The sequence below is a fragment of the Urocampus carinirostris genome, chromosome 7 (genome assembly GCF_059441175.1).
Source record: "Urocampus carinirostris isolate Australia breed hairy pipefish chromosome 7, RoL_Ucar_1.0, whole genome shotgun sequence".
Classification (NCBI taxonomy): domain Eukaryota; kingdom Metazoa; phylum Chordata; class Actinopteri; order Syngnathiformes; family Syngnathidae; genus Urocampus; species Urocampus carinirostris.
Window position 1 is genome coordinate 32,762,843 of NC_142355.1, and position 27,894 is coordinate 32,790,736.

The 27,894-nt window shown below is 41.1% G+C and overlaps 1 protein-coding gene and 1 pseudogene across 1 annotated transcript in view; one reads left to right on the forward strand and one right to left on the reverse strand.

Moving 5' to 3' along the window:
- The first annotated feature begins 264 nt into the window (after positions 1-264).
- Positions 265-704, forward strand: LOC148363030 (protein C10 pseudogene; annotated as a pseudogene).
- A 1,426-nt stretch (positions 705-2,130) lies between these two features.
- LOC148363031 (large neutral amino acids transporter small subunit 1-like) overlaps positions 2,131-27,894 on the reverse strand; it is a 35,962-nt gene continuing 10,198 nt past the window's right edge. Inside the window, exons 2-10 of the mRNA XM_088340607.1 lie at positions 22,703-22,828; positions 13,835-13,940; positions 13,700-13,744; positions 13,502-13,625; positions 9,993-10,096; positions 9,786-9,882; positions 6,440-6,589; positions 4,637-4,814; positions 2,131-2,542 (exon numbers count right to left, since the gene is read on the reverse strand). Coding sequence (XP_088196733.1) covers positions 2,496-2,542; positions 4,637-4,814; positions 6,440-6,589; positions 9,786-9,882; positions 9,993-10,096; positions 13,502-13,625; positions 13,700-13,744; positions 13,835-13,940; positions 22,703-22,828 — 977 coding nt within the window. The 3' untranslated portion in view covers positions 2,131-2,495. The remainder of the gene's footprint in view (positions 2,543-4,636; positions 4,815-6,439; positions 6,590-9,785; positions 9,883-9,992; positions 10,097-13,501; positions 13,626-13,699; positions 13,745-13,834; positions 13,941-22,702; positions 22,829-27,894) is intronic.

Genomic DNA, 27,894 nt, shown 5'->3' on the forward strand with positions numbered 1-27,894 from the left:
AGCTGGAATTAAACACATTTTCTGGAATACTTTTAAAAAGATTTTAACCTTGCTTCTTGATCGATGATTTGGTTACACAAAAGATTGTCACAGGGGGGGCTGTCCCAATTTTGACAACAGCTCAAAAAAAAAAAAAAAAAACGCACCGCAAAAAATGATGACCGCAACTTCACTTTTCTTGAGCCAGAAAAGCCGATTAGGATATCAGTTAAATTTTCTATGTCGATAACACTTCAGTTTTTAGACTTTGAAGTCTTTTTTGATTGATACATTGTGTCTCTTTCTAGACATGGCAGCTGCGCCAGCACAGCAGCCCACCCTGACTGTCGAGCAGACTCGAGTGGTCCTTAGCGAGGTGATCCAGGCCTTCTCCGTGCCGGAAAATGCGGTGAGAATGGAGGAGGCGCGAGAGAGCGCATGCAATGACATGGGCAAGATGCTCCAGTTGGTGCTCCCCGTGGCGACAGTGATTCAACAGGAAGTTCTTAAAGCATACGGCTTCAACAATGAAGGAGAAGGTGTCCTGAAGTTTGCCAGACTGGTCAAGATGTACGAAACTCAGGACCCCGAAATAGCGGCCATGTCAGCCAAACTCAAGTCATTGCTCCTGCCACCTCTGTCGACTCCGCCGATAGGGGGAGCTATTCAAGCCTCATAAAACGGCTGCTTGAGAAGTTCCAATATTTCACGTTCCCTTATTTCAAATGCCCCACACAGGCTTTTGTGCGGTGCTTGAAATCCTTGAAAATGCTTGAATTTTAAAGTTGTGTTTTCAAAAATAGAAAAGTGCTCTAGTTTTGGATCAAGTGCTTACATATGCTTGAAATTTTTGTCATGTTTCTCAACAAGTCTTCATAAATGACACCAACAATGGTTCGCTTCGCCAATGCATTTGTTTTTCCCCTCCTGATGAGCGGCAGCTGGCATTAGTTTGCATAGTTTGCATGCTATTGTTCTATGAAATGTCATCGCCCGCTTCAGGTAATGCCCAAGAGGACAGGTAATGCCCAAGAGGACAGGTGCATGCACTTAAACTTATGAAATGTGTATTAGTTTAAGGATTACACATCAATTAGACATTCATTATGGGCCATGCAGAAAAATAAGTGTTTACCAGCAGTAAATTGTCATAGCAAGAACTGTAAATGCAAGCTAGACTTTTTATGAGTTTGTATTGTGTGCAAATAAATATAATTTTGTGCAAAAAAAATAAAAAAATCTACCCATTTATAGTTAAGTGTCAGGGTTGGGTAGGGTTACTTTAACTGGGTTACTTTCAATAACTTTTGGATTACTCCAATACCAAATATGCTAACTAAATATGCATAAAATGACTAAATTTTGTGCAGGCTTGGGGAGTAACGGAATACATGGAACGGCAAAAATGATGTTGGCAAGCTGTTTGGATTTATTTTCATTTTGTTTCTGTGGCATTTTATGTTAGTTTTGCCGGAGATCAAAGAGATCAAAGCCAGGAGAGAAAGCTTACCACATGTTGTGAGTCATAATTATATTCATAGTTTCCCTCATCTCTCATTAGCTACACCGCTTATCCTCAGTAGGGTCGCGGGGGTGCTGGAGCAATCATCGGGCAGTGGGCAGGGGACACCCTGAACTGGTTGCCAGCTAATCGCAGGGCACACAGGGACAGACAACTCACTCGCTCATTCACACCTAGGGACAATTTTGACCGGCCAATTCACCCGAAATGCATGGGGTTTTTTTGGAATGTGGGAGGAAACCGGAGTGCCCGGAGGAAACCCACGCAAGCACGGGGAGAACATACAAACTCCGCACAGGAAGTCTGGAGCTGGATTTGAACCGACGCAGGAGGTTCCCAAGACATGAACTGTGCCACGCATGCGCTAACCACTGCGCTGCTGTGCTTAGTTAGTTTATTTTGTCTTTTATGGTCATATTTGGTATTGGAGTAATCCAAAAGTAGTTGAAAGCAATCCAGTTAAAGTAACCCTACCCAACCCTGTTAAGTGTGGCCTATAAATGTGCACATCAATTTTATATTGCAGTTAAATGATGTGACAATTTGAAAACAAAACGACAATGAAAGCATCACTAACCTGTAACTAGTTCACTAAAGATGACTAATAAAAATAAAACAAATCCAGAAAAATCATTTGACTTGTACGTTTTCTTTTCAATACCTTGTCTCGTGGCAGTAAAAACCAACGGTTCTCATGAATTCAACAACAAAAAAAATGAGGAACAACGTCTAGAAAATGCTACCATAAGTGCGGATTAGTCAGTGACTAACGGCAGTCAACACAGCAGCGAACAAAAGTTGTACACCGAAGTACCGATGCACTTAAGGCTCTTGCATGTCTTTCTCCATTCTTGGCATCATCGTGAAAGGAGTATCTGTATGTGTGAGTTTGTGAGAGTGTTTATGAGAGAGTCACAGAGCGAAAACGTGAGAGAGCTCTTCGGGGCTCAGAGATGTCGGAGTCGGGAGGTCACCCTTGCCGCACTGGAGAGTTCTAAGGCACCACCTGCATCGCTTTCTGGCAAAAGGCCGTGGTTGAGACTGCAAAACATACACATACAGAGTTTCTCAGTGCAGAGGAAAAAAATCCATCCAGACCCGACCCAGGTCCGAGCAATCAACTTGATTTTGCAGGAAACCCCAAATTTCATATTTTACTTGCGAGGACTCGGGAGGAGAGGTGATTTATGATAACAAATGAAAGCCTGGCGAATCCGATTAACACAAGATGTGAGGTCAGCCTTGTGTTTTCCTGCCAAAGCTGTGGCCGCCTTTTGTTGATCGGTCCCAGTTAGGCCCCCGTTGGCTGCTATCCATGTGTTTAGGCTTCCCGCCCTTTATTGTACTATTACTGCATTACGGCCAATGTTCCCTGTAATTTTCCACGGGTCTGAGCGTTCACACAAAGTCGTTGAGCAACGCTTGAAACAGCAGTGAGCAACAGCAATCCCAAGTGTGGCAACTAAGTCATTATCAAACGTGTCCAAAACTTGACATCAAGTTACATTTTGCTGAGTTTCCGGCAATGCCAAAAAAAAAATCACTTTTGAATGAATTGACCAATGTATTATTGCAAAGGTTGTACGGCCTACAAACGCAATTTGTTTTTTTCTTTTTTTTTCCTGGTATCTTTTGTTGCATAATACTAACATTTTCGGGGGATTATATAGTCGGTTTCACAATATGCAACTGTATTTAATCCCATTTTTTAGTGGAAGTACAATGTTGGCAACAAGAATGATTTGGTATAATTGGAAATTATTTGAATGCAACACAAACTTTTTCTTCTTTTTCCCTGTTTTCGTTTTTAAATCCCTTTTAAAAAAATCTCATTGTGTTTATTTATCCTAGCTGCTACTTTTTTTTCTTTTTGCTCTTTATTTACTTTTTTCCTTTGTTTATTTCTTTTCTTTTTTTCTGTCTTTTTTCAGAATCTTTCCTTCTTTTTTCTCTTCCTTTTGTTTCTTTTTTTCTCAGCTTTTCACTACTTTTTCATTTTGGAATTTTTTTTCCTTTTTTGTTCTATTCCCCCTTCCTTTAAGTCATTTTGCGCATAATTTTACATAATATTTGGTCATATAGGGATGAAAGAAGCAAAAACAACCCGAAGTGACGTTTAGGACCCGAAAGAGCCGGTTCCTTTTAGTGAGCTGAGCTGAAGAAGCCGGTTCTCGAAAAACTCACACACGCAGCTTAGAGGGAACATTGCACTAGATAGATTTTCTTTTGCGCTGAGAATGTGCGGGCAGTGCGCGATTGCACATGCACGCAGCTTAGATGGAACACTGATTACGGCCACGGCATTCGCCACAAAAATTACCAAAACTTTGCTTGAAACACTTGTAACCTCTTTGACTACCCACCCATCCATTATCTGCACCGCTTATCCTCAGTAGGGTCACAGGGGTGCTGGAGCCCATCCCAGCCATCTCTGGGCAGTGGGCAAGGGACACCCTGAACCGGTTGCCAGCCAGTCGCAAGGCACACAGGGACAGACAATTCACTCGCTCACTCACACCTAGGGACAATTTGGACCGACCAATTCACCTGAAATGCATGTTTTTGGAATGTGGGAGGAAACGAGAGCGCCGGGAGGAAACCCACGCAAGCACGGGGAGAACATGCAAACTCCACACAGGAGGTTCGATCTCATGACCTCAGAACTGTGCCGCATACGCGCTAACCACTGCGCCGCTGTGCTGCCCCCTATTTGACTAATCAACAGGTATAACAATATGGCGGACATGCTGTCTTCAAAATGCATTAGAAAATAATTGGAAAATACAGACTAAATCTTAATTTTATAACCGGATTTTACATTTTCTATGTTTAATAAAAAGGGAGGCAGATAGAAATAAAGAACAATGAGGGGTGGATAATAGAGACAGGAAGGAGTTCTTTAAATTGACATTGCAAAACTTTAGTACAGTATGTGTTACAATGAGACGGCTAGTGTTTTTTAAGACCACAGTCTCTTGTGACCAAAACTAGTATTGGCCCCTTAACCCCACCCGAGGCTAGATATTTTAGGCTGAAATTTGAGTCAGGTGGGGCTCTGGAATAAGATATAACCTCTGATTCAGTGAAATAAAAGTTTTTTAAATGAGGGTAAATGAAAAAAAGAAAAGCACTCACAGATTCCATTCAACAGCCACTTGGGTTTGTTTTTCCACGTCACACCAAAGAAGTAGACAGGCAGACCAGTGGCGATGATGCCAAAACCAATCCCGCACTCCTTTGGTGTTTTCCAGAAGGATACGATGATGAGGAACAGGCAGGCGAGCACAAACGCCACCGGGAGCAGGATATTCACCTGATAATGAGAGAGAGAGAGAGAGAGAGAGAGAGACAGAGAGAGAGACAGATGGAGAGAGGTAGCGTGATAGAAATACAGGGAGTGCAGAATTATTAGGCAAATGAGTATTTTGACCACATCATCCTCTTTATGCATGTTGTCTTACTCCAAGCTGTATAGGCTCGAAAGCCTACTACCAATTAAGCATATCAGGTGATGTGCATCTCTGTAATGAGAAGGGGTGTGATCTAATGACATCAACACCCTATATCAGGTGTGCATAATTATTAGGCAACTTCCTTTCCTTTGGCAAAATGGGTCAGAAGAGGGACTTGACAGGCTCTGAAAAGTCAAAAATAGTGAGATATCTTGCAGAGGGATGCAGCACTCTTAAAATTGCCAAGCTTCTGAAGCGTGATCATCGAACAATCAAGCGTTACATTCAAAATAGTCAACAGGGTCGCAAGAAGCGTGTAAAAAAACCCAGGCGCAAAATAACTGCCCGTGAACTGAGAAAAGTCAAGCGTACAGCTGCCAAGATGCCACTTGCCACCAGTTTTGCCATATTTCAGAGCTGCAACATCACTGGAGTGCCCAAAAGCACAAGGTGTGCAATACTCAGAGACATGGCCAAGGTAAGAAAGGCTGAAAAACGACCACCACTGAACAAGACACACAAGCTGAAACGTCAAGAGTGGGCCAAGAAAAATCTCAAGACGGATTTTTCTAAGGTTTTATGGACTGATGAAATGAGAGTGAGTCTTGATGGGCCAGATGGATGGGCCCGTGGCTGGATCGGTAAAGGGCAGAGAGCTCCAGTCCGCCTCAGACGCCAGCAAGGTGGAGGTGGGGTACTGGTATGGGGCGGTATCATCAAAGATGAGCTTGTGGGGCCTTTTCGGGTTGAGGATGGACTCAAGCTCAACTCCCAGTCCTACTGCCAGTTTCTTCTTCAAGCAGTGGTACAGGAAGAAGTCCGCATCCTTCAAGAAAAACATGATTTTCATGCAGGACAACGCTCCATCACACGCATCCCAGTACTCCACAGCGTGGCTGGCAAGGAAGGGTCTAAAAGAAGAAAAACTAATGACATGGCCTCCTTGTTCACCTGATCTGAACCCCATAGAGAACCTGTGGTCCCTCATCAAATGTGAGATTTACAAGGAGGGAAAACAGTACACCTCTCTGAACAGTGTCTGGGAGGTGTCATTTTTAAACAGATTTGTTGTGAAACAAGGCAACGATTCCAAGCATTTACAAGTTTGTCACCCAAAATCCACGCCCTTTTCAACCCTTGAAACACAACTTTGAAATTCAATCATTTCCAAGGAGTTCAAAGCACCCGTACTCGCCCTGGATTAGCGATGATTAATCATGCAGAAAGGTTCTCCATGCCTGTGCTAAATTTGGCACAGCTGACATATTGGTTTGTTTGGGCCTGTCTTGTAGACGGGACATGTTAAGGCACAGAATCAATTAGTAAAATTCATCACTGGTTTGATACATCACATAACTCCAAGTAATATTTCTTGTTTGACAGACACAATCCTTCGTAGGCCCCATTTGTAAATCAGTTTCTATATCTGGTAACTGGTCTCATATTCACAAGCCCCAAATCAATTGCCACGTTTTTATTGTCTCACCTTGATGGGTCTTTCTAGCTCAGGCTTCTTATAACGGAGGTACATCATCCCTAAGATGGCCAAGGCGATGCAGAGCCAGCTGAAGAAACTTAAGAAGTTGATGACGGAGAAGATGTCATCAGAGAAGGCGTAAAGCAGCGTCATTAAGCACTAGCCAAAAACAAAGGGGAAAAGACAACAAGTTCTACAATTAGTTTTTGTTTCACGTAATGGAGAATATGCAAGGTTCCTACACCTTTTAATGGCCAACTTCAAGCACTTTTCAAGGACTTATATCCATCCATCCATCCATCCATTATCTGCACCGCTTATCCTCAGTAGGGTCTTGGGGGTGCTGGAGCCCATCCCAGTTATCTTCGGGCAGTGGGCAAGGGACACCCTGAACTGGTTGCCAACCAGTCGCAGGGCACACAGGGACAGACAACTCACTCGCTCATTCACACCTAGTGTCATGTCCTGCACGGTTGTCATGGCACCCAGCTGGCCCCGCCCCTTGACACAGGCTGAGACGCATTGAACTGATTGCTTGTGGAGTACTTAAACGCTCCTCTTGGGACTGCCCGTGGCCAGACCATTGCTTCACCTTGTTGAAGACCTGTTCATGCCTGTTTGATCTGAGTAATACCTAGTTTGTAATTTTGATTGCCTTTAAACCGGTTTTGTTTTGTCTTTGGTCCGTTTGTGTGTTGGACGACTTTTATTTCCTAATTAAAGTGACAGATCGTCTACGCATATGAGTTCCGACTTCCTGCTTCCCGGTCCGTTTCCTGACACCTAGGGACAATTTGGACGGGCCAATTTACCTGACATGCATGTTTTTGAAATGTGGGAGGAAATCGGAGTGCCCGGAGGAAACCCACGCAAGCACGGGGAGAACATGCAAACTCTGCACAGGAGGTCTGATCTCATGACCTCAGAACTGTGCCGCACGCGCGCTAACCACTGCGCCGCCGTGCTGCCCTAAGGATTTATAAATAAAGCTAAATTTCCAATTTCTCTAGTATCATTAAAATAAGAAGTTCAGTGTGAGATGTGTATTTTGTAAGCCACAAATATATCTAAGGTACATCTGAGATTTTTATCTTCCGTGTGAATGAATCAATAGGAGTTTTAGATTTTGAGTAAATTACTCATATATTTGTGGATCTGAACAATGAATGTGTAAATATGTTTGAGACAAATATCTCTCGGTATAGGTGTTGGGTAAAAATGACTGTAACATATAGCCTACATTTTTAGTTGCAGGAAATTCTTCTCACTACAATTTACTAATCTAGTTGGATCGATAGGGTGAAACGTGCTCTGGATGTGAGGTCGGTTAATTCAATGGATGCAACAGTGTGTGCAAGGGATAGACGTGAATGGTGAAGTATAGTTAAGAATGATTGCTATTGACGCATATGATGCGGAGGGGGTAAACCAGTCTATGTTGTTGGGCCTCTGCATGGCACAGAAACTCATACCTTGTTGTGCTGTAGGCTTAATGTTTGTCGAAAGGGAATGAATGTTTGGTGGCAGACAGACGGATAAATAATTTACCACTGGGAAACGCTACCTTAATTTTTTTCATCGCCCATTATAAATGTTCATAATTTATACATAATCCTTGCACTGATACCCATTTAATTGTACCCTGTTTAGGTGTAGCATGTAGCAAAAAGTTAGCAAAAAAAAAAAACATAGTTAAGATGGTCGTCTCTGTGAATTACCGTATTTTCCGCACTCTAAGGCGCACCGGGTTATAGGGCGCACCCTGAAAAAAATTGTTTTTGGTCCTTTTTTTGACATACATAAGACGCACCGGATTATAAGGCGCTACAATGGTAACGTCGACAAAACAGTCAGATAGTTCAGTCAAACTTATTACCCCCTTAACATTCCCAAAGCTTGCAAAGATGCAAATACGTGTCGAGAACACGTGCGGACGCGGTGTGCGTACGATGTCACTCAAATGCATCGTACCATCATTCGGAAGGTTAAAGTCTTGGGATTCAAGAAATGCCAACCATTCCTTAATTTCTATTTTCTTTTTCGCTCGCAACTTTACTGTGAATATGACAATAAACACTTGGAATTGAGTTTAATTTAAAAATAGACACTCCATTCCATCCATTATCTGCACCGCTTATCACAGAAACATCGAGTTCAGTCTGAAACAAGATACAGGGATAATATATATAGCCAGAGTAGCTCACCGAAGTCGTTGTGTTCATAACAATGTGCAGCCGTGGTCCTCTTATATCCGTGAGTTTAGTAAATCCAGGAGAATAAAATATTTACAAATACAAAATAGTAAAAAAATGCTTTCTGTATGCCGTCAGCCACGTGCTATACGCATTCATCTTTCTCTGCCAATTGCAGTCTTTGTTTTGCCGTTTAAGCCAATACCAGCCTGTAAATGATAAAAAGGATCCGCCCCTTGACCTCCGAATAACTTTAGCCAATAGTGATAGATTCAACTGATGATTGACACATCTTTTTCGGCCAATTGCAGGCTTTGTTTTGCCGTTTAAGCCAATGCCAGCCTGTAAATGATAAAAAGGATCCGCCCCTTGACCTCTGAATAACTTTAGCCAATAGTGATCAATTCAAATGATGATTGACACATTGGTTAGCCAATGAAACGCCGGTAAATAAATCCCAGCATACACCGCGTACTATTTGGCGTACGGGGGAAAATCTAGTTGGCGGCTGCAAGTTAGTTGGAAAACTTAATGTTGATCCATATATAAGGCGCACTGTATTTATAAGGCGCATGGTCAGCTTTTGAAAAAAATAGAGGCTTTTAGGTGCGCCTTATAGTGCGAAAAATACAGTATCTTTTGTATGACTGGAGCAGCCTGACTCTCCCAATATGAAAAGTTGGATATATCTAATTTTTTTGATATCTTGCAGCATGCTGTGCGTGGATTTATTCAATGTTATAGCCGTCGTTTGTATTTTCTGTTTTCCAGACATCGTTCATTAAAACAGCAGCCTGCCCACATCTTGGTACTTTTCACCATCTGGGCGATGTGTTCGGGGCGATGACGCTTCACGTGACAACGCCATACAAACTAATGCCAGCTGCCCTTAATCACAATGGAAGAGGAATTGCAATGGCAAAGTGAAGTAAAGCCACCAGAGCAGGCGTCTTGGCATCATTTTTAAGCAGATTTGTTTTTTATTTTTGCTATATTTATTGAGTTGTTTATTGAGTCAGACTGCCGAGAAACATGGTAAAATTTTCAAGCATTTACAAGCACTTCTCCCAAAATTCAAGCCCTTTTCAAATCTTGAAAACTCTACAATAAACTTCAAGCATTTTCAAGAATTTCAAGCACCGAATATGAGCACTTCTACTCACAGTGAATATAAGCGATGGAAGAGGCGTCAGCAGGGTCGGGTGGATCATTGAAAGCAGACAGGGAAGGTGACCTTCACGGGAGCCTACGAAGAACAACCTACGATTGAACAGTATAAATGCAACATGTATTAAGTTATTGCATGTTCAGGCCATTCTTCTGTGACTCTGACTTTCATACTTTGGTAAGAATTCGTACAGACGTTTTACCTTGATGATGTGAAGAGAGAACCATTGACAGAACCAAAGCAGGACAACCCCACAAAGACTGGGATGATCCAGGACATCACACCCAGGTGCCTATTGCCAAAATCCTATAAGGACATAAAATGGTATGTCTGGTAAACAAGATTGACACAATTCATTGACTATTTTCTTCATTTACTCAATCAATGGTAATCAATTCAATGGAAACTGTCATGTCCTGCACGGTTGTCATGGTGCCCAGCTGGCCCCGCCCCTTGCCCTGCATTTTCCTGGAAGGGAACTGCCCTTTGTCAGATCGTTGTTTACCCTTGTTAAAAACCTGTTCATGCCTGTTTGATACCTGTTTATTCTTGTTTGTTTCTTCTTTGTTGCACTTCGGTGTAACATTCTGAGAGATTCCTGCAAGTTTTGTTTAATCCTGTTAAATACCTAGTCTGTAGTTTTGCCTGCATTTGAGCCTGCATTGTTTTGTTTTGTTTTTGGTCTGTTTGTGTGTTGGACAACTTTTCTTTCTCAATTAAAGTGACAGACCGTCTACGCTAATGAGTTCCAACTTCCTGATTCCCGGTCCGTTTCGTGACAGAAACACTCCACAGGAGACAAAACCTCTTTCGAGCTTCACCTGCAAAATGCAGTCTTTCAAAATGATTAAGTGTGTAAATTGCAGCGAATACCATGAGGTAACTAGGGATTCTTTAGTAACTAGATTAGCACAGTGGAACCTCGGTTCTCGAACGCTTCTCAGTTCGCACAAATCGGTGCTCGAGCAAAAATGTCGAGAAATTCTTGCTTCGCTGTTCGGTCAAAAAAATCAGTCTTCGAACGCTGGTAATGTGTGAGTGCGTACGATACTGTGCGATGCTGAGCGGCGTACGGGTGTAGAGGGCCCCCACCCCTCGTGACCAACTTTTAGCACGTGTGTTACAATGTATGTGTTTCACCCGGTGCGGTTAGAAGGGGGCACCAACTGTCAATGTAAACACTGAAGTATGTCACTCAGCTTTAGAATAGAATAGAATAGAATAGAATATGCCTTTGTTGTCATTGTTACAACATGGGATATGCTGTGACAACGAAATTGGACGACTCCAGTTCCACATTTACAGTGAGGATAAGGAAACAAAGACAAAGGACCGGAAACTTCAGTGTTTACATTGACAGTAGGTGCCCCCTTCTAACCACACCCGGTTAAACACATACATTGTAACAACGTGAACACGTCCCTCTTTTTTTGCTTTTGATATCGAGGAACGGGGTAAGAAATCCCATTCATAATTCTTTTCTTTGTCCTTTTTTAATTTTTACACGTTCATGTTAGCGTAATCTTTCGTACGGAAGATTACGATAACGCAAACGTACGATTAGCCTGGGTTAGCGTTATGATTTGAGGTAAACATTCAGGGTGTTGGAACTGAGCCCAAAATTCAGGGTGTCGGAACGGAGACCCCTTTCCAATGAAGCGCTTAGCCACTTGTGGCACTTAAATGACTTGTAAACGACTTGATTTTTTTTATTTTTACACGTTCATGATAGCGTAATCTTACGATAACACGAACGTACGATTAGCCTGGGTTAGCTGTATGTTTACGTTAAACATTCATGGTAAACATTCAGGGTGTTGGAACGGATTAAAACGATTTACATTATTTTCAATGGGAAAAATGATTTCGGTGATCGAACAAACAGTCTAATGGCCAGGGGGACTAGACTATTGCGGAGCCTGGTGGTCCTGCACCGCACACTGCAGTACCTCTTCCCAGAGGCTAGCAGAGTGAACAGTCCATGATGGGGGTGAGAGGGGTCCCCGGTAATGTTTTTTGCATGGGATAGGCAGTGCTTCTGGCCAATGTCCTGAATGGAGGGAAGTGTAGTCCCGATTATTTTCTCTGCTGTCCTCGTTACCCTCCTCACACTACCCCAGTCGGTAGCGCTGCAGCCTCCACACCACACAGAGATACAGCTGGTCAGGATACTCTCTATGGTGCCCCTGTAGAATGTAATGAGGGAGGGTGGGGGCAGGTGGGCTCTCCTCCTGTATAGTGACTTGTTTACCTGACTGCCCATTTTGCACATCTGTTCAGCTGCTCCTCTTGCACTCTTTGCACTTCTGTATAGTACTCATAGCTATAATTATTTAGTATACTATTTAGTATTTCAATAATTCAACTCAATACTACATATTTATATCTGTACATTCAAGGAAACTGTGCGGGTCAGATGTATCGACATTTCGTTCTGTATAAATGTGTACAAGAATGATAATAAAGTATATCTGAATCTGAATAGTAATGGAAACTAATATTATACTTGCAAATAATGTCACCTAGCAGAAGCTGAAAAGGGGGGTACCGAGTACTAAGCCCTGCAGAACGCCAATGTTAATGATGTGTGTGTATTGTCTACTGATGCCTTTGCAACCTCCATTGCAGCCTGGTCACCCTGAAGAGGGATTATCGTATGTGTCGCCCTTTTTCAAGGATTCTCCATTTTTCTCATCCTGTTTTTTTTTTTAGTTTTTCCTTTCCCTCCAGTAAGTTTCAGTTTAGGGGATGTTGTAATGGTTGTCTCTTGCTGCCCTCTTGGACTTTTTTATTAAGGCCCATACAATGAACATAACTTGACTATCAAACTTGAGTTTTAGAATGGTATATTTACTTATATGGTAGCGTTACATCACTGGTATCCAAACTGTGGCCAAAGGATAACTTTCAAAATGGTCTGTGAAGCACACTAAAATGTACACCTGCTACTAATTCCTCAGTTTTATAAGCAGCAGTGATTTGGAAAATGTAAAATTATAAATGGTCAGTTTTAAATAAAAAAGTATAAAGTGTGTCTTTATAATTTATAATATGTGAAGAAGCTATCTGTTCTGTTTTAGGGATCAGATTTAGAATATGTTGAATTACGGGTTGTAAAAATGGCCAATTTGTGAAAACTTTCGCCAGGTTTGGTTTAAATGTAGAAATGGGGTTTAAGTGATTTTAAATGCAGAAAAAAAGACATTTTCTGGTGGATTACAGGGTCTTATCTGTACATACAGAAATATTTTTATCATTCAAAACTGATGTTGTGTTTTTTTAAATGTAAAACTATAACAAAGAATTGCTTGATTGTCAGACTTTGGTTTGGTGACAAAAAGTAAAAATAAAATGACATTTTTGCAACTTTTTGCTTTGTGGCACTCTGAGAAAAATCTTTAAAAAGTGTTTTGATCTCAGTATAACAGTTAACACAAGAATGAAATTAAATAAAATGATCTGCATTTATATAGCGCTTTACAGTGAGCTTCACATTTCCCAATAGCGGCCGTGCAGCCATGTAAGGCGCTAACCTGCATATTGGGGGTATTGGGGGTTCAGTGTCTTACCCGAGGACACTTCCACATGTAACACAGAGGAGCCGGGATTCGAACTGCGATCTCTTGATCGCAAGACGAGCGCTATACCTCCTGACCGACTGCCGAATATTTAATATTTATTTTTTATCAATAAACATTTGAAAGCCCTTACCACAGCCACAGCCTCTGAGTTGAGCATCTCATCAGTTGAGAGGGTGGTGAAGTATGCCAGGTTGGTAAGAACATAAACTGCTGTTACGATTGGCAAGGAGATGATGATAGCCCGGGGCAGGTTTCTGACATTGAAAAATGATCCACTTAATTCACATGACATGACACTTGCATGACAATCTGACTTTCCCAAACTTACTTGTAAGGTTCAATCATTTCTTCAGTAACGAAATTCAAGTAACTCCTGAAAAATAGAATGGGAGGTTTAGTTATAAGCATATAACAATTGAAACATGTGTTGATAGACAGTTGCTAGCAATGTGATCACACTTACCAACCACCGTAAGCAAACAGGCCACTGTAGAGCGCCAAACCAATGTTGCCAACTTCATACTTGGAGCCCTCAAAGGAGTTTTCTGGAAGGAGTGAATCGGTGCCACCTGGTGAAGAAAAACAAGAAAGCAAAAACAAGTGACGATAAGCGATCAAATACAGTGAGGGAGAGAGTGGAGGATTCAAACTCCATATAGGAAGTGCCAAAACAACAAAAGTTGAGCAGGAGCATCAATTATATCTTCAGCTTGTAGCCCCCACTGAAGATCTCCTGATTTCTGTCGGTTTCAGGGCATCCGAGCCACATTCCTGGCAAAGCTGATCTGAAAAATAGCATGGGAGGTTTAGTTATAAGCATATAACAATTGAAACATGTGTTGATAGACAGTTGCTAGCAATGTGATCACACTTACCAACCACCGTAAGCAAACAGGCCACTGTAGAGCGCCAAACCAATGTCGGTCACTTCTGGCTGAACCCCGGTATCATTTTACGTTCATTTAGCCGGTTGTGATTATTGGACTGCATACTTTAATGAAAGATATTCAGTTACAATCCCGAGACTTAAAGCCGGGTCTGGGTTAATTATGTGTTACATTTTTTTAATGTGGCCGCATGCGGCTTATATACAGGTGCGGCTTGTGTAAGTACAAAATCGGTTATCCTCTTGAAATGTGGTGGGTGCGGCTTATAATCGGGTGCGCTCTATAGTCCGGAATTTACGGTAGTTCAATTATACTGTGATACCAAAGCATGTTTGCCTTACATCTTTCAAACACTGTAATCAGTATTTACACAGAGCTGTTGACTACAATATTCTTTCATGCAAATAACGGTTTGGCAGGGTGCTCATGCTTCCTGCTTGTTTATATTAAACTGAAATAAGTCTTTGACGTGATTGTACATTATAATATGCCGTGGTAAAATACACAGCAGTTACAGTACCTCGATATACACGATATGTCATGGAAAAAGAATTTAGGGAATAGTTTTTCCGTTTTATTGGTAGCAGTATCAACTCAATGTTGTGAAATGAATTACTGTATTTTCCGCACTATAAGGCGCACCTAAAAGTCTTATTTTTTTTTCAAAAGCTGACCATGCGCCTTATAATACAGTGCGTCTTATTTATGGATCAACATTAAACCACAAGGTCTCGCAACTTACGCAACAGCCGCCGACTCGATTTTCCCCCGAACGTGGAGTAGTAGATTTATATACCGGCGTTTCATTGGCTAACCAATGTGTCAATCATCATTTGAATCGATCACTATTGGCCGAAGTTATTCGGAGCCTCGGATTGGCTAGAGCGCCAAAACAAACCCTGCAATTGGCCGAAAAAGATGTACAGGGATGTGATTTGACCAAAGTGAAATTATCTGAAAATTAGGCGGGGGTCTGGGGGCTGCGGGCACCCAGCTAGGTCCAGGGCAGTGCCCTGGTGGGGGGACAAGTGGGGCGAAGCCCCCCGGAGCTCATGGGTTTTACGTTTTTTTAAGTACTTTCAATGCACTCAGAAGACAAAGAAATAGACAAAACAACAGCATCAATTTTCAATGTATTTTGAACTATCCCATATAAAATTACAGTTTAAGTCAACTCAAAATCAGTCACATTAAAAAACATTGGACTGCCTTTGCTTTTAAAAACTATCACTGAGAATATCATATTTAACTCATGTGATTACTAAGTTAACACATAAATCATGTTGAAGAGTTCAAATTTCATGAAGAAATAATTGTATCATGACCAAATGAAAAGTAACTCATATTAGAACATACCACAAATGTCTTTGTTATAGCAGAAGATGTTATCTATAAATGAAAGTACAATAAGTATAGGCCCTACAGTAAAGTGTTGGTGTAATGTACACATGAAAATCTATTATTGTAATTGTTAAATATTTATGGCCATTTTTATTACGTTATAATATTTTCGAAAAAAAGGGGAAAACTGTCAAATAAATTTGAAAAGTTTACCACCTACCTCAAAATTCACGACTCTATCAGCAACTGGTACAGGTTTTTGGGGTGGATCACGTCTCTCTATTACCGCTTCCGTTTGTGGTGTCAATAAGGGATGGAGGCCTTAAAGTTTTGGAGTTTTCGTTTGGGCACCGAAACTACCAGCGATGGAATAATTTGTTGTTCTTGACTGGAGTTCTTTCACGTGTTTTTTGCTCTTTGCGTGACTTTCAAGAGCTTTGAAACCTCTCCCACCATAGACAATGGTATCATGGCATCAAATGCAAAGCGCTTTCCCGGCACGATCGATCTTTCGAATAAAGTCACTGAACAAATTCGTCACAGTCTTCTTTCCAACATTTGTAGATAATTCCTTCTCCAACCAGTCCGATCGAAACTTGTTTTTTTACGATCTTATCAATTTCTTTACCTCGCGGAGCATCTTTGCGTTCGATCTCGGACATCTTTCTTTAAACACTCGGCAAAAACGTGTGACAAATGAACAATGGCATACTCCTACGCCTTTATAACAAGCGCGTTTATTGGTCAACACGGAGACTTCAACCAATCGCAAGTACGTTTCATTTCAGTTACGGAAACACTAAAATGGAATGCTGTAGAGACGAAATCGGTTTTTTTACCAATTAAAAAATCGGAAATCTCAAAATTTTATTTTTGGAGATAAAAAAAGCGGAATTCCGCGAATTAGCGGAAAAATCACATCCCTGGATGTATCTATCAATCATCCGTTGAATCGATCGCTATTGGCTGAAGTTATTCAGAGCCTCGGATTGGCTAGAGGGCCAAAACAAACCCTGCAATTGGCCTAAAAAGATGTGTCAATCATCCATTAAATCGATCGCTATTGGCTGAAGTTATTCGGAGCCTCGGATTGACTAGATGGCCAAAACAAACCCTGCAATAGGCCGAGTTTAGTAATGGCGTAGCAAGCTTAGTAAGCTTGCTAAAGTACACCATAAAGAAACATGTTTTATAAGTCTGTATTTGCAAATTATTTACTCTCCTGGATTTACTTCACTCACGGTTGTAAGAAGACCATGATTGCGTATCATTATTGAACGTGAGAACTTAGGTGAGTTATGCGGCTTTATATTTTCCCGGTATCTTGTTTTGGAACGATCTTGATGTTGCTGTGATGAGTTGAGTGAATTCAACTCAATTCCAAGTGTTTATTGTAATATGCACAGTAAAGTTGCGAGCGAAAAAGAAAATAGAAACTAAGAAATGTTTGGCATTTCTTGAATCCCAAGACTTTAACCTTCCGAATGATATTTGAAACGATGCATTTGAGTGACATCGTACGGACACCGCATCCGCACGTGTCTACGGCACGTATTTGCTTCTTTGCAAGCTTTGGGAATGTTAAGGGGATAATCAGTTGGACTGAATCATCTGACTGTTTTGTCGACGTTCCCATTGTAGCGCCTTATAAACCGGTGCGCCTTATCTATGGAAGATATAGGACCAAAAACTATTTTTGGGGGGTGCGCCCTATAACCCGGTGCGCCCTATAGTGCGGAAAATACGGTATATAATCACGCCAACAATTCTTTTGTGCCTTTTTTCAGAATGCTGAGTTGATGGGGATAGAGTCAGGTATCACACTGTTACATCTACCTTTAGTGTTACCTGCGGCATTCCGCAGGGCTGAAAGGTCCCCTTCTTTTCAGGATTTATATGCTTCCGTTAGGTGATATTGTCCCTTAAGTGTAATGTCAATTTCCATTGTTATGCAGATGACACTGAACTGTATCTTCCATTGGAGAAATCAGCTCCACTAAATTGTGGACATTTGAAGACTTGCCACACTGAGGTTAATAGATTGATGTCAATTAACATCTTTCACCTCAACCCTGAAAAGACTGAAATATTAGATGTTGGTCCATCTGAAAGCTGTGACTTGTTTTCAAACACACTTCTACTCTATAGCATATGAATAACCTATACTTTTTGTGGACAATATCACCGTATTATTTGTGATTGCAACATCCTTTGCTGTCTGGTAATCCTGAAAGAGGGATGCCACATGTGCGGTCCCTTCTCAAGGTTTCTTCAGTTTCCACATGTTGAGGTTTTTGAGTTTTTCCTTGCCCTCATGTTGGTTCCAGATCGGGGGATGGTGTAATAATAGTCTGAAAAATTAGTCTGTGTAATAACCTGTGAAGCCCTTTGAGACTCTTTGTGATTAAGGGCTATACAAATTAAGATGACTTGACTTGACTTGCTCTGAACATTGACAAATGTAATATTACCCAGAGTGACTCAGTCAAAAGTCTAGGTGTCACATTTAACCTTAATCTGTCCTTCCAGTTGCACTTTAAGAATATTACTAGAACAGCTTTTTTTCATCTTCGCAATATTGTTAAAATTTGCTCAAAATCACCCAGTCTGGTCCTGAGGTTATAATTCATGCGCTTGTTACCTCCCGCCTTGATTACTGTAATGTACTACTCTCCGGTCTCCCAAAGTCTTGTATCAAGTGCCTGCAGCTGGTACAAAATGCTGCAGCTAGGCTTTTAACTAAGACAAGTGAGTTTGATCACTCTGTGTCAGTTTAACATGCGATTGTAAGTTATGTTAGCATTATACAAAATTGGGCATGGACTTGACCCCTTATAACTTTCAGTTTTAATTCCCCCCATGTAGCTACAAGGTGCCTTCGCTCAGAAAATACTGATCTGCTAGTGATCCCAAATAGAGATCTGCAGGTTTGAGAGAGTTCTACATTCAGGCCTTGGTGCTGTGGAATGCTCTGCCGTCTGAGATTCGATTTGCAACCTCAGTTAAACCGTTTAAATCGAGGCTTAAAACACACTTGTATTCTATAGCTTATGAATGACCTATGTTTCGTGTTGACGATGTCTGTGTATTGCAACACCCATTGCAGCCTGGTCATCCCGAAAGGGGGATTACCTCATGTGCCCCACACTGAAGTTCTGAGTTTTTCCTTGCCGTCATGTAGGTTTTAGATCAGGGAATAGTCTGTAATAGTCTGTGCAGCCCTTAAGACTTCTTGTGATTGAGGGCTATACAAATAAACATGACTTGAATTGACCCAAGATACTGGTGTCTGTGGTTAACAGTCTGCCTTTCCTAATTCTATTCTCGTTTTTTTTTTAGTTTCTGAAGGTAGACACTTGACCTCCGTAAAACCTAGCCTCTGGTGAAGGAAAATGGTCTAGCAAACCAAGAGAAGACCACATGCTTGCTTGACCCACCACCTGAGCCCACACAATTCTTTTCTACCATTTTTCGAAATGTTGAGTTGATGAGGATGAGTCAGGTATCATACTACTACATCTACCTTTCACCTCTGCTGGTTTCCTGACTATTTGAGTCAGGAGTCAAAAAGTGTTGGGTCAAAATAACCCAATTTGGGTCAAGCGTTGTCCAAGCAATTACTTGGATTCATTTGACTGAACCTCTTGGGTTAGTTTAGAAAAACCTTAAGGTTTGTTCATATTGATTTAAATAACAAATGTTGGTTGGATCCCTGTTTATATTGGTTAATCTGTAGTTTGCAACAGTCTTTGGTCTGTGTGATTAAGGGCTATACAAATAAACATGACTTGACTAGTATAAGTAAAACCAATGTTCTAAAACACATATGTCAAAGTCAAGGCCCGCGGGCCACATCAGGCCCGCGAGAGGGTTTTACCTGGCCCGCGTGACGATATCAATATATTATTAGATCCGGCCCGCAGGCCGCTGCAAGCCAGCATCCCGCAGTACGCATGAATACTACATTTCCCACAATGCAACGGGAACGCGCCGAGCGGGAGCAAAGCGGGGGGCGGTTTGATTTATTCAGCAGTGGATCAGCAGCAGTCATTAGCAAACAGCAAAAATCAAAAATGGCTAAACGGAAGGTGGACAATGAAAACCGGGGCTTTCAAACAAGGTGGGAGTTGGAGTACATGTTCACGGAGGTAGCTGGAAAACCTGTGTGTCTGCTAAGTGGAGAAAAAGTGGCGGTGATGAAAGAGTATAATATTAGACGGCATCATGAAACAAAACACACGGAGAAAACCAAGATTCTGGACATGGAACAAAGGCTACAGAGGGTCGAGGAATTTAAACGAGGTCTCAAATCTCGACAGGGTCTGTTCAGAAAAGCCCAGTCACAAAGCGAGGCTGCTGTCAAGGCCAGTTTTATTTTAGCAGAGGAGATCGCCAAATCAGCCCGGCCATTTACCGAGGGGGATTTCATCAAAAACTGTATGCTTAAAGTCTGTGACGAACTTTGCCCAGGCAAAAGACAACTTTTTTCAAACACCAGCCTGAGCAGAAATACCATTGCTGATCGCGTAGACCTGAGGCGTGTTCAGGAGAGTGATCAGACATGTAGTCTCTTGATAATCGCTTGCCGCGCACTGCTGAACGTTTTGTAATCGCTCACTGTGATTGCCTTACTGATCCAAAATGGCCGACGACAGTACAATGGATTTCGTTCTACAGCTTGCTTTGAGCGAGTTGGCTGATATGAGCGACAGTTCGCATATTGACACAGTTAAGGTTATCCTAAACGCAGTGGAAGGGTCATACCTGTCTTGCATTGTTCACAAACATTACCAGGCAATGTAAGACGATATATTACATCGCCAACAGCACTCGTCAGGGTGAGATCCTCCATCTTCTGCACTGTCGACGCCATGTTGGAAATCAAAGTAAGCGGTCTTTCTCCCGTGATTACTCGGGCACGCGAGCGCTCAATAATCACTGGCCGTTCAGAAGCTAGCGATAGCTCGCGATAGCAATCACTCACTCTCCTGAACACGCCTCTGTTGTCTAACAATCTAAAAGAGCAACTTGTGCAAAAGATGAAGCACTGCCAAGTATCAGCGTCAGCCTCAAACAAGTAATGTAGAGTTGTAGTAATACAGTACTGTATATAAATGTATGTAAATACAGTAATAATACAGTAATGTTTCCTGTGCAATTACACATTTTTTTACAAGTTTTTACTCCGTTCAAGTTTAAAAGTTAAATATGCACATAAAGAAGGTCTTGTTTTTTGTTGTTCCCCTCGGGAATTTTAAAGCTTTATTGTCTATGTTGACTATGTTGTTTTTGTTTGCCGACTCTGTCCTGGGAGTGTTTCTTGTTTTTCGGCTTTTCATGGAAAATAGATCTTGATGTGGACAACAGTCTTTTGATAAAATTGTCTCCTATTTAGCAGAGAAAATGACTTTTGATTGTTATTGTTAATCAGTAATTCCTTTTTTTCACACTAACCCAGAGAAAGCCCAGAAAGGAAAGTCAATGTACATTTGAGCAGGACAGATGAGGTCCAGTGTGTTGATTGCTATTGGTTTTAAGTAACAAGAGATTTTTGCACTTTATTTTATTGTATTTCGAGGCAATACTTCTTTTTAATAATTTCAGATGATTGAATGATAGAAAATGGTTATGAGTTGTTGTTATGAGATATGTTATGAGTTTTTTATATAAAGGACATTTGTATTTTGTGCCTGCTGAAATTAAAAATGACTGACAGAGTCATAAGAAAATATTGCTTTATTTATCCAATCATATTGTAATATATTTGTTGTGTTTTCAGTAGGTTAAATCTTGGTTTCAGTAAAGATTGGACAGTCCGGCCCTCGGCTTGTAGCCAAATGTTTTATTTGGCCCTCCGTCCATTTGACTTTGACACCCCTGTTCTAAAAGGATCCAAAATATTAATGTTCACATAATTGTAAGATTATCTGATTTAATAAATCGATTATTTTGGCTCCAAAGTTTTTATTTATCTCAGCCAAATATGGTTTAAGGAATAAAATATAATAGAATGAAATAGAATATAATAGGATAGAATCGAATAGGATAGAATAGAACAAAATAGAATATGATTTATGTTCATCGTAACAAGATAAATGCACAACTCAATTAAAAGTTGCCAGCTTGATGGTGCAAGGACATTTACAAGAGAAAATACCACAGTTAAAAATAATAACTTACAGGTGATCGTAAAAAAGTAAGTCATGTTAAATAATAAATTAATAGATCGATAAATATAATGAATCATCCCTTGTATTTCTTTTTTTTCCCCTGGTATCTTTTGTGGCATAGTACTAACATTTTTGGGGGCTTATTTGGTTGGTTGTAAGATACAGAACTGTACTTAATCACATTTGGAAATTGGAAATTATTTGAATGCAACACAAACTTTTTCTTCTTTTTCCAGTGTTTTTTCTACATTTTTGTTACTTTTTTCTTTTTGTTTTCTATTTACTTTTTTCCTACATTTCTTATTTTCTTTTCTTCTGGCCTTTTTTAATTTTTTTTCTTTTTTTTCCTTCTTGCTTTTGTTTCTTTTTTTCTCAGCTTTTCACCACTTTTTCATTTTGGTATTTTTTTCTCTTTTGTTCTATTCCCCCCCTTCTTTTAAGTCATGTTGTGCATAATTTTACATAATATTTGGTCATGTTAGGATTAAAGAAGCAAAAACAACCTGAAGAGCCGTTTAGGACCCGAAATAGCCGGTTTCTTTTAGTGAGCCAAGCCGAAGAAGCCGGTTCTCACCTAACTTTACTCAACTTTGTTCTACTTTGACTCGACTTCAAAATACCGCATTTAGGACAGAACGTCCGGAGAACCCGTGTATTTTTACCTTCATGCACTGTAACTTTGACTTATTCGCTTCTTAATTAGCAATTTCGAGCCCTCATTTTTGTGCGCTGGCTAGATTTTCTGGTGCGCTGAGAATGTGCAAGCAGTGCGCAATTGCGCACACGCGTAGCTTAGAGGGAAGACTGCCTTAGAGTATAGGCTGTTTTGTTAAACTATTACTTCTATACTTGACGGTCATGACATTTTTGAAATGGATGGTAATAAAATGCAACAAAAATGAACGCAATGGGATTAGTTGAAAATTGGAGTACCTTGGCCAATCTTGACAAAGCCAATGATGATGATGAGGCCAAGAGCAAGTAGCTTGGCTGCAGTAAAGAAGTCCTGAACTCTGGTTGCCGCCTTCACGCTGTAGCAGTTCACAAATGTCAACAGGACTGCAAAGTAAGAAAAGACAAAAGAGTTGGACAGTGACAGGCAACACTTTTTGTGTTCATGCTCTTTGCTTTCAACACAGAACATAAAACCTATTCAAAGGCGCTAAAATCTCCCCTGTGTTGCACTTGTTCTACTACCCAGTGCCTGCATGCCTCATCTGGCACTCGGCACTGCGACCCATTCATAGTGATTAACCAAAGCAACAGGTCAGTCCACAGTTCCTAAATTAGGTCGGAGCCACAGCACAAAAATGAGGATGGACACAATGAGGCTCTGCGTTTAGCAAAACCAATCCATCCCTAACGATCAGTACAGTGGTGAACACAGATACTGTTCACAAAAATGAAAGCACAGCAATCCAAGTACAGTGGAACCTCGGTTTTACAACGCCTCTCAGTTCGAACAAATCGGAGTCCGACCAAAAATTTCCAGAAATTCTTGCTTCGCTGTTCGGTCAAAAAATCGGAGTTCGAACGCCGGTAATGCGTGAGTGGGTACGCTAGGGTGCGATGCTGAGCGGCGTACGGGTGAAGATCGCTCTTTTCGCGTGCGGACGTGCTTTGTTTTGCTTTCGCTTTTAATATAGGTGTACGAAGTGTTTTAGCTCCTAATTATGCCTCCGAAGAAAGTCAGTGCAAGCAGTAAAGTTGCTACAGGTGAAAAAAGAAAAGTAGTGCGTACAACTATTGCATTTAAGAAAGAAATAATAGCAAAATATAAAGGAGGTGTGCAAGTGTCTGATCCTCTCCCCACCGCCCACCTGCGCCTTCTGCTGACCAACACAAAGGTAAGAAATCCTATGCATAATTCTTTTCTTTATCCTTTTTTTTTTTTACACGTAAATGTTAGCGTAATCTTTTGTACGGAAGATTACGATAACGCGAAGGTACGATTAGCCTGGGTTAGCATTATGTTTACATTCAAGGTAAACATCAAGGGTGTTGGAACGGAGCCCCCTTTCCAATGGACCGATCACCACTTGTTGTGGAGACCCGGGTGCTAAATGACTTGTAAACGATCTGATTTTTTTATTTTTACACGTTCATGTTAGCGTAATCTTTCGTACGGAAGATTAGGATAAAGCAAACGTACTATTAGCCTGGGTTAGCTTTATGTTTACGTTAAACATTCAAGGTAAATATTCAGGGTGTTGGAACGGATTAAAACGATTTACATTATTTTTAATGGGAAAAATGATTTCGGTGATTGAACAAAACAGTTTTCGAACAGGGTTCTGGAACGGGTTATGGTCGAGAACCAAGGTTCCACTGCATACACGCACCTGACATGCTAAGTGTCTAAACAGGTTGGTCTTTAATTTCAGATGAGGGCTGCCACTGGCAATGAATTTAACAATTGATTAATATTTTAATTGCTATGTACATTACTATATTAATCGGATACATTTTAATATGTTTTTTAAGCTTTTTTAAAGTAGCATCAAGTTCAAAGTTCACTGATCCCTTAACCGCCTTGGTCGTTGTCATGATTGCCGATTCAGAGCACCTGTGACTGTTCAATTGGCTCCAACAGCCCTGAGAGCTGATTGGCTGTTGAACTCCTTTTAAACCCCCAACTTCCAAGAGATCCCTGTCAGATCGCTAGGCGAACCGACGCTCCCAGCTCGGCGAGCTCTTACGTCAGACTCTGTTCCTGCCCTGTTTTTCTCTGTCAACCTGTTTCCGGACCTGACTCTGCTCCGTTCTGCCTGCCCGTTATCCGATCTGTTTAGCCCCGCTACCTGCCTGCCTCCTGTTGCCGACCTCGTTTCCAAACTTGACACTGCCCTTGCTCTCCAGTCCCGGCTAACGACTTATTCCTGCCTGTCTTTGACCCTCCTCACTCGACACGGAAGTGCCACTTCCGCGTCTCCTGCTAAACTTGTCTGTCGATCCTCTGATCGTGGAAGCAAGCCCTTCTCTCCCTCTTATCAATAAAACTGAGTAAACGAACTCTATTGGGTCCTGTCTCCGTTCCTGGCGCCGTGACAGTTGTAGGACACCAATTCCTGTGGCGCCCATACCTCCCCAGCCCGTTTTTTCGGAGAGTATTTATGGTATTTATGACTGTTCAATATTTGAGTATCTGTATTGGTTTTTGTTTGTAGAAAAACTTAGTTGCTAAAATCCCTGGTAATTATCCTCATTATTATTATTATTATCATCGATATTGTTATTAGATATATTATCTTATTCAATGCCATAACGTACAAATACATTTTTAGAAACATTGTGCCTAAGTGCCAAAACATAACAATAAGTTTTTCATGTTTTATTATTCTTGTCATGTCCAGCATGGTCGCCGTGGAGACCGGCTGGCCCCGCCCCCTTGGCACCGGCTGTAGCAGATTTTCTAATTTGCGTGTGTGCTTAAGGGCGGGTTGGGGGTTGCCGGTTGCGGGTTCATTGCATTACTTTGCATTATTCTGTTCCGTTTGACTTGAGGAAACCTGTACATGCCCGTTCTGAGTAAAAGCCTGTTTTGTGAGCATTCCTAGTCTGAGTTCCTGTTTGCCTGTAGGCCTGTTTATGTTTTTGTCCCTGAGTGTTGGACGACTTTTGTTTCCTTAACAAAAGTAACTAATCGTTAACGCGAATGAGTTCACCCTTCCTTCCCCCTGCCTCCGGTCTGGTCCAGTCTCGTGACAATTCTTGTTTTAAGTATTATTATAAAGGGTTCGGTGCTGCTCATCTGTAAGTATCAAACCTCTGGTAATGATTTTAGAATAGTTATTCACTGTTACATGGCAGAAGTACTAGCTTTGATCGGTGCTCAGTCAACACATAAAGGATGCCCAACCTTCTAGAGTTGCTTCCTATATCCGTCGAATGAGTGTGTGTATACGGCCCCATATGGCGAGTAGGCGTAGTGAAGCAATGTGGTAAGAATCGCGATCCATGGACAAACGAGCTGGTAACTCTTCACCCGAGCTTTTTTTTCTTTCGGAAAAGGTTGAAATTCCCTTCGTCATTGTCTGGTCGGAGAGGGATGACATTTGGTGCAAATCTGCAGTAACGTGGCCGCCCGAGGGAATGCCAAGGTGACCGAAATTGTATTATCAATTCCCCGGAAGTTCCTAACCGCTGGTGATGGTGGTTACATTTACTGTTACGTTTACTTGAGTATGTTTTGGGACATTTTGTACTTCTGGGAGTATTTTTAAATCACTGTACTTTTTACTTTTACTTGAGTAGATTTGTAAAGAAGAAGCCATACACTCCAATTCCCTCCACGTAAGTACCGTATTTTCCGCACTATATGGCGCACCATGTTATAAGGCGCACCTTCAATGAATGATATATTTTAAAACTTATGCCATACATAAGACGCACCCCATTATAAGGCGCTATAAGTGCATGCTGGTTTAAGATCAGGTAATTGTGCAATTTTGTAATTGTAATCCTGTGCAGTCCTTCGAGACATTTTTGGGATTAAGGGCTATTTACGGTAAATAAATGTGACGACTTGACTACAGTAGAGAATGTAGTTACTTTATGCAACCTCTAGATGTTGCCACGCTCAAGGGAATGTCAACAAAATATTCAAAAAGGTCAAACTTTATTAACAAACAAGCTTTCCACAACTCCATTCACTCCCAAAATAAATAAACAGCCATTTTATTATTTTCTCTGAGGTAAAGCATTTTCGTGACACATCTTTGACATCTTTGAACAACATCGACATATCATTTTATTTTTTGTCCATTTAGTCAACACGCAAAGAAAAAAACGTCTGATACTGTTATTTTAAATGAAACGTTAGTGCAATCGCAATAAAGTGACACTCGTAATGTGCAAAAACAACGAGTGCAAAGCAATAACATAATAACTGTAAAATGTAAAACGTAAACACACAAAAGAAAAACAAAGATCACTCTATAAGCTCCTCATCGACGAATCCCTCGAATTCTTCTTCTGCTGTGTTCGAATTGACCATATCTCAGTGAATGGGCCATCCAACACGTCCGGTGTTTTTGTGCCAGCGCTGTTGCCTTCATACGTATAGTTATCGTACTGACACTTCTGCTTGCCGCTCTTTGTTGAACAACCCACTGTTCAAGTGTCTCCTCTAACTCTGGCCATCTTGCTTTATTGCCACGGAAACTTTGTTGAGTTTTCCTTACTTGGCGGAGCTTATCTTCATCCTTTCTCCACTTCCGTACCATCGATTCATTTAAGTTTAACTCTCTCGCTGCCGCTCTATTGCCGTGTTGTGCTGCGTGACTGATCGCTTTGAGTTTAAACTCGGCGTTGTACGCGTGTCTCTTAACAGGAGCCATTTTCTTATACAAATGCACGTATGAAAGAGAATCTCGCTCTCTCTCTCTCTCTCGCTCTCTCTCTCTCTCAAACGTGACATTCTGAATAATTCTGCGTTTGTTTAAGGTAAATTGTGCTTTACATCTTCACCAGTCATAACCCTGGATTCAGACAAATACTGTATTTGTTGAATATGAATTAAGCAGTTTAATGGGGTAGCCATTTTGCCACTTAGTAAACAAATACAACACGAGCCCCGGCAACTACCAATCGTTTAATATTTCCCAGTATGCACAGCGCGAAAAATGGAGTCGCCGGCTGTTTCTCGTAGTTGCGAGACCTTGCGAATTTAATATTGAGCCATATATAAGGCGCACTGTGTTATAAGGCGCATGGTCAGCTTTTGAAAAAAAACAAGACTTTTAGGTGCGCCTTATAGTGCGGAAAATACGGTACACATCTGTCTGTCTCTGCTAGGGCATATTTTTTTCATATTTTGAGACCTTCTTTTGACCCCAAACAACCACCAGGTGACACTTGTGAGTAGGGTTAGGATTTTTTTTTTTTAAACTGTACTGAATGTGCAGTATGTATAGCTGTTGACTCACACATAGATATGTTTTAACCCACAGCGGGTTTACCGAAACAAACTGAGTACACAGATTTAAAATTACACAGATTTGTAATTTCTTGGATTGGATGGACTTTGATGATCTGATTTGATGGTTGCTTTAAAAATAAATAAATGAGATGTTGCTACAGTTACTCAGTATTTGAATAGTGTTTTCACTAAGTACTTTTTCACG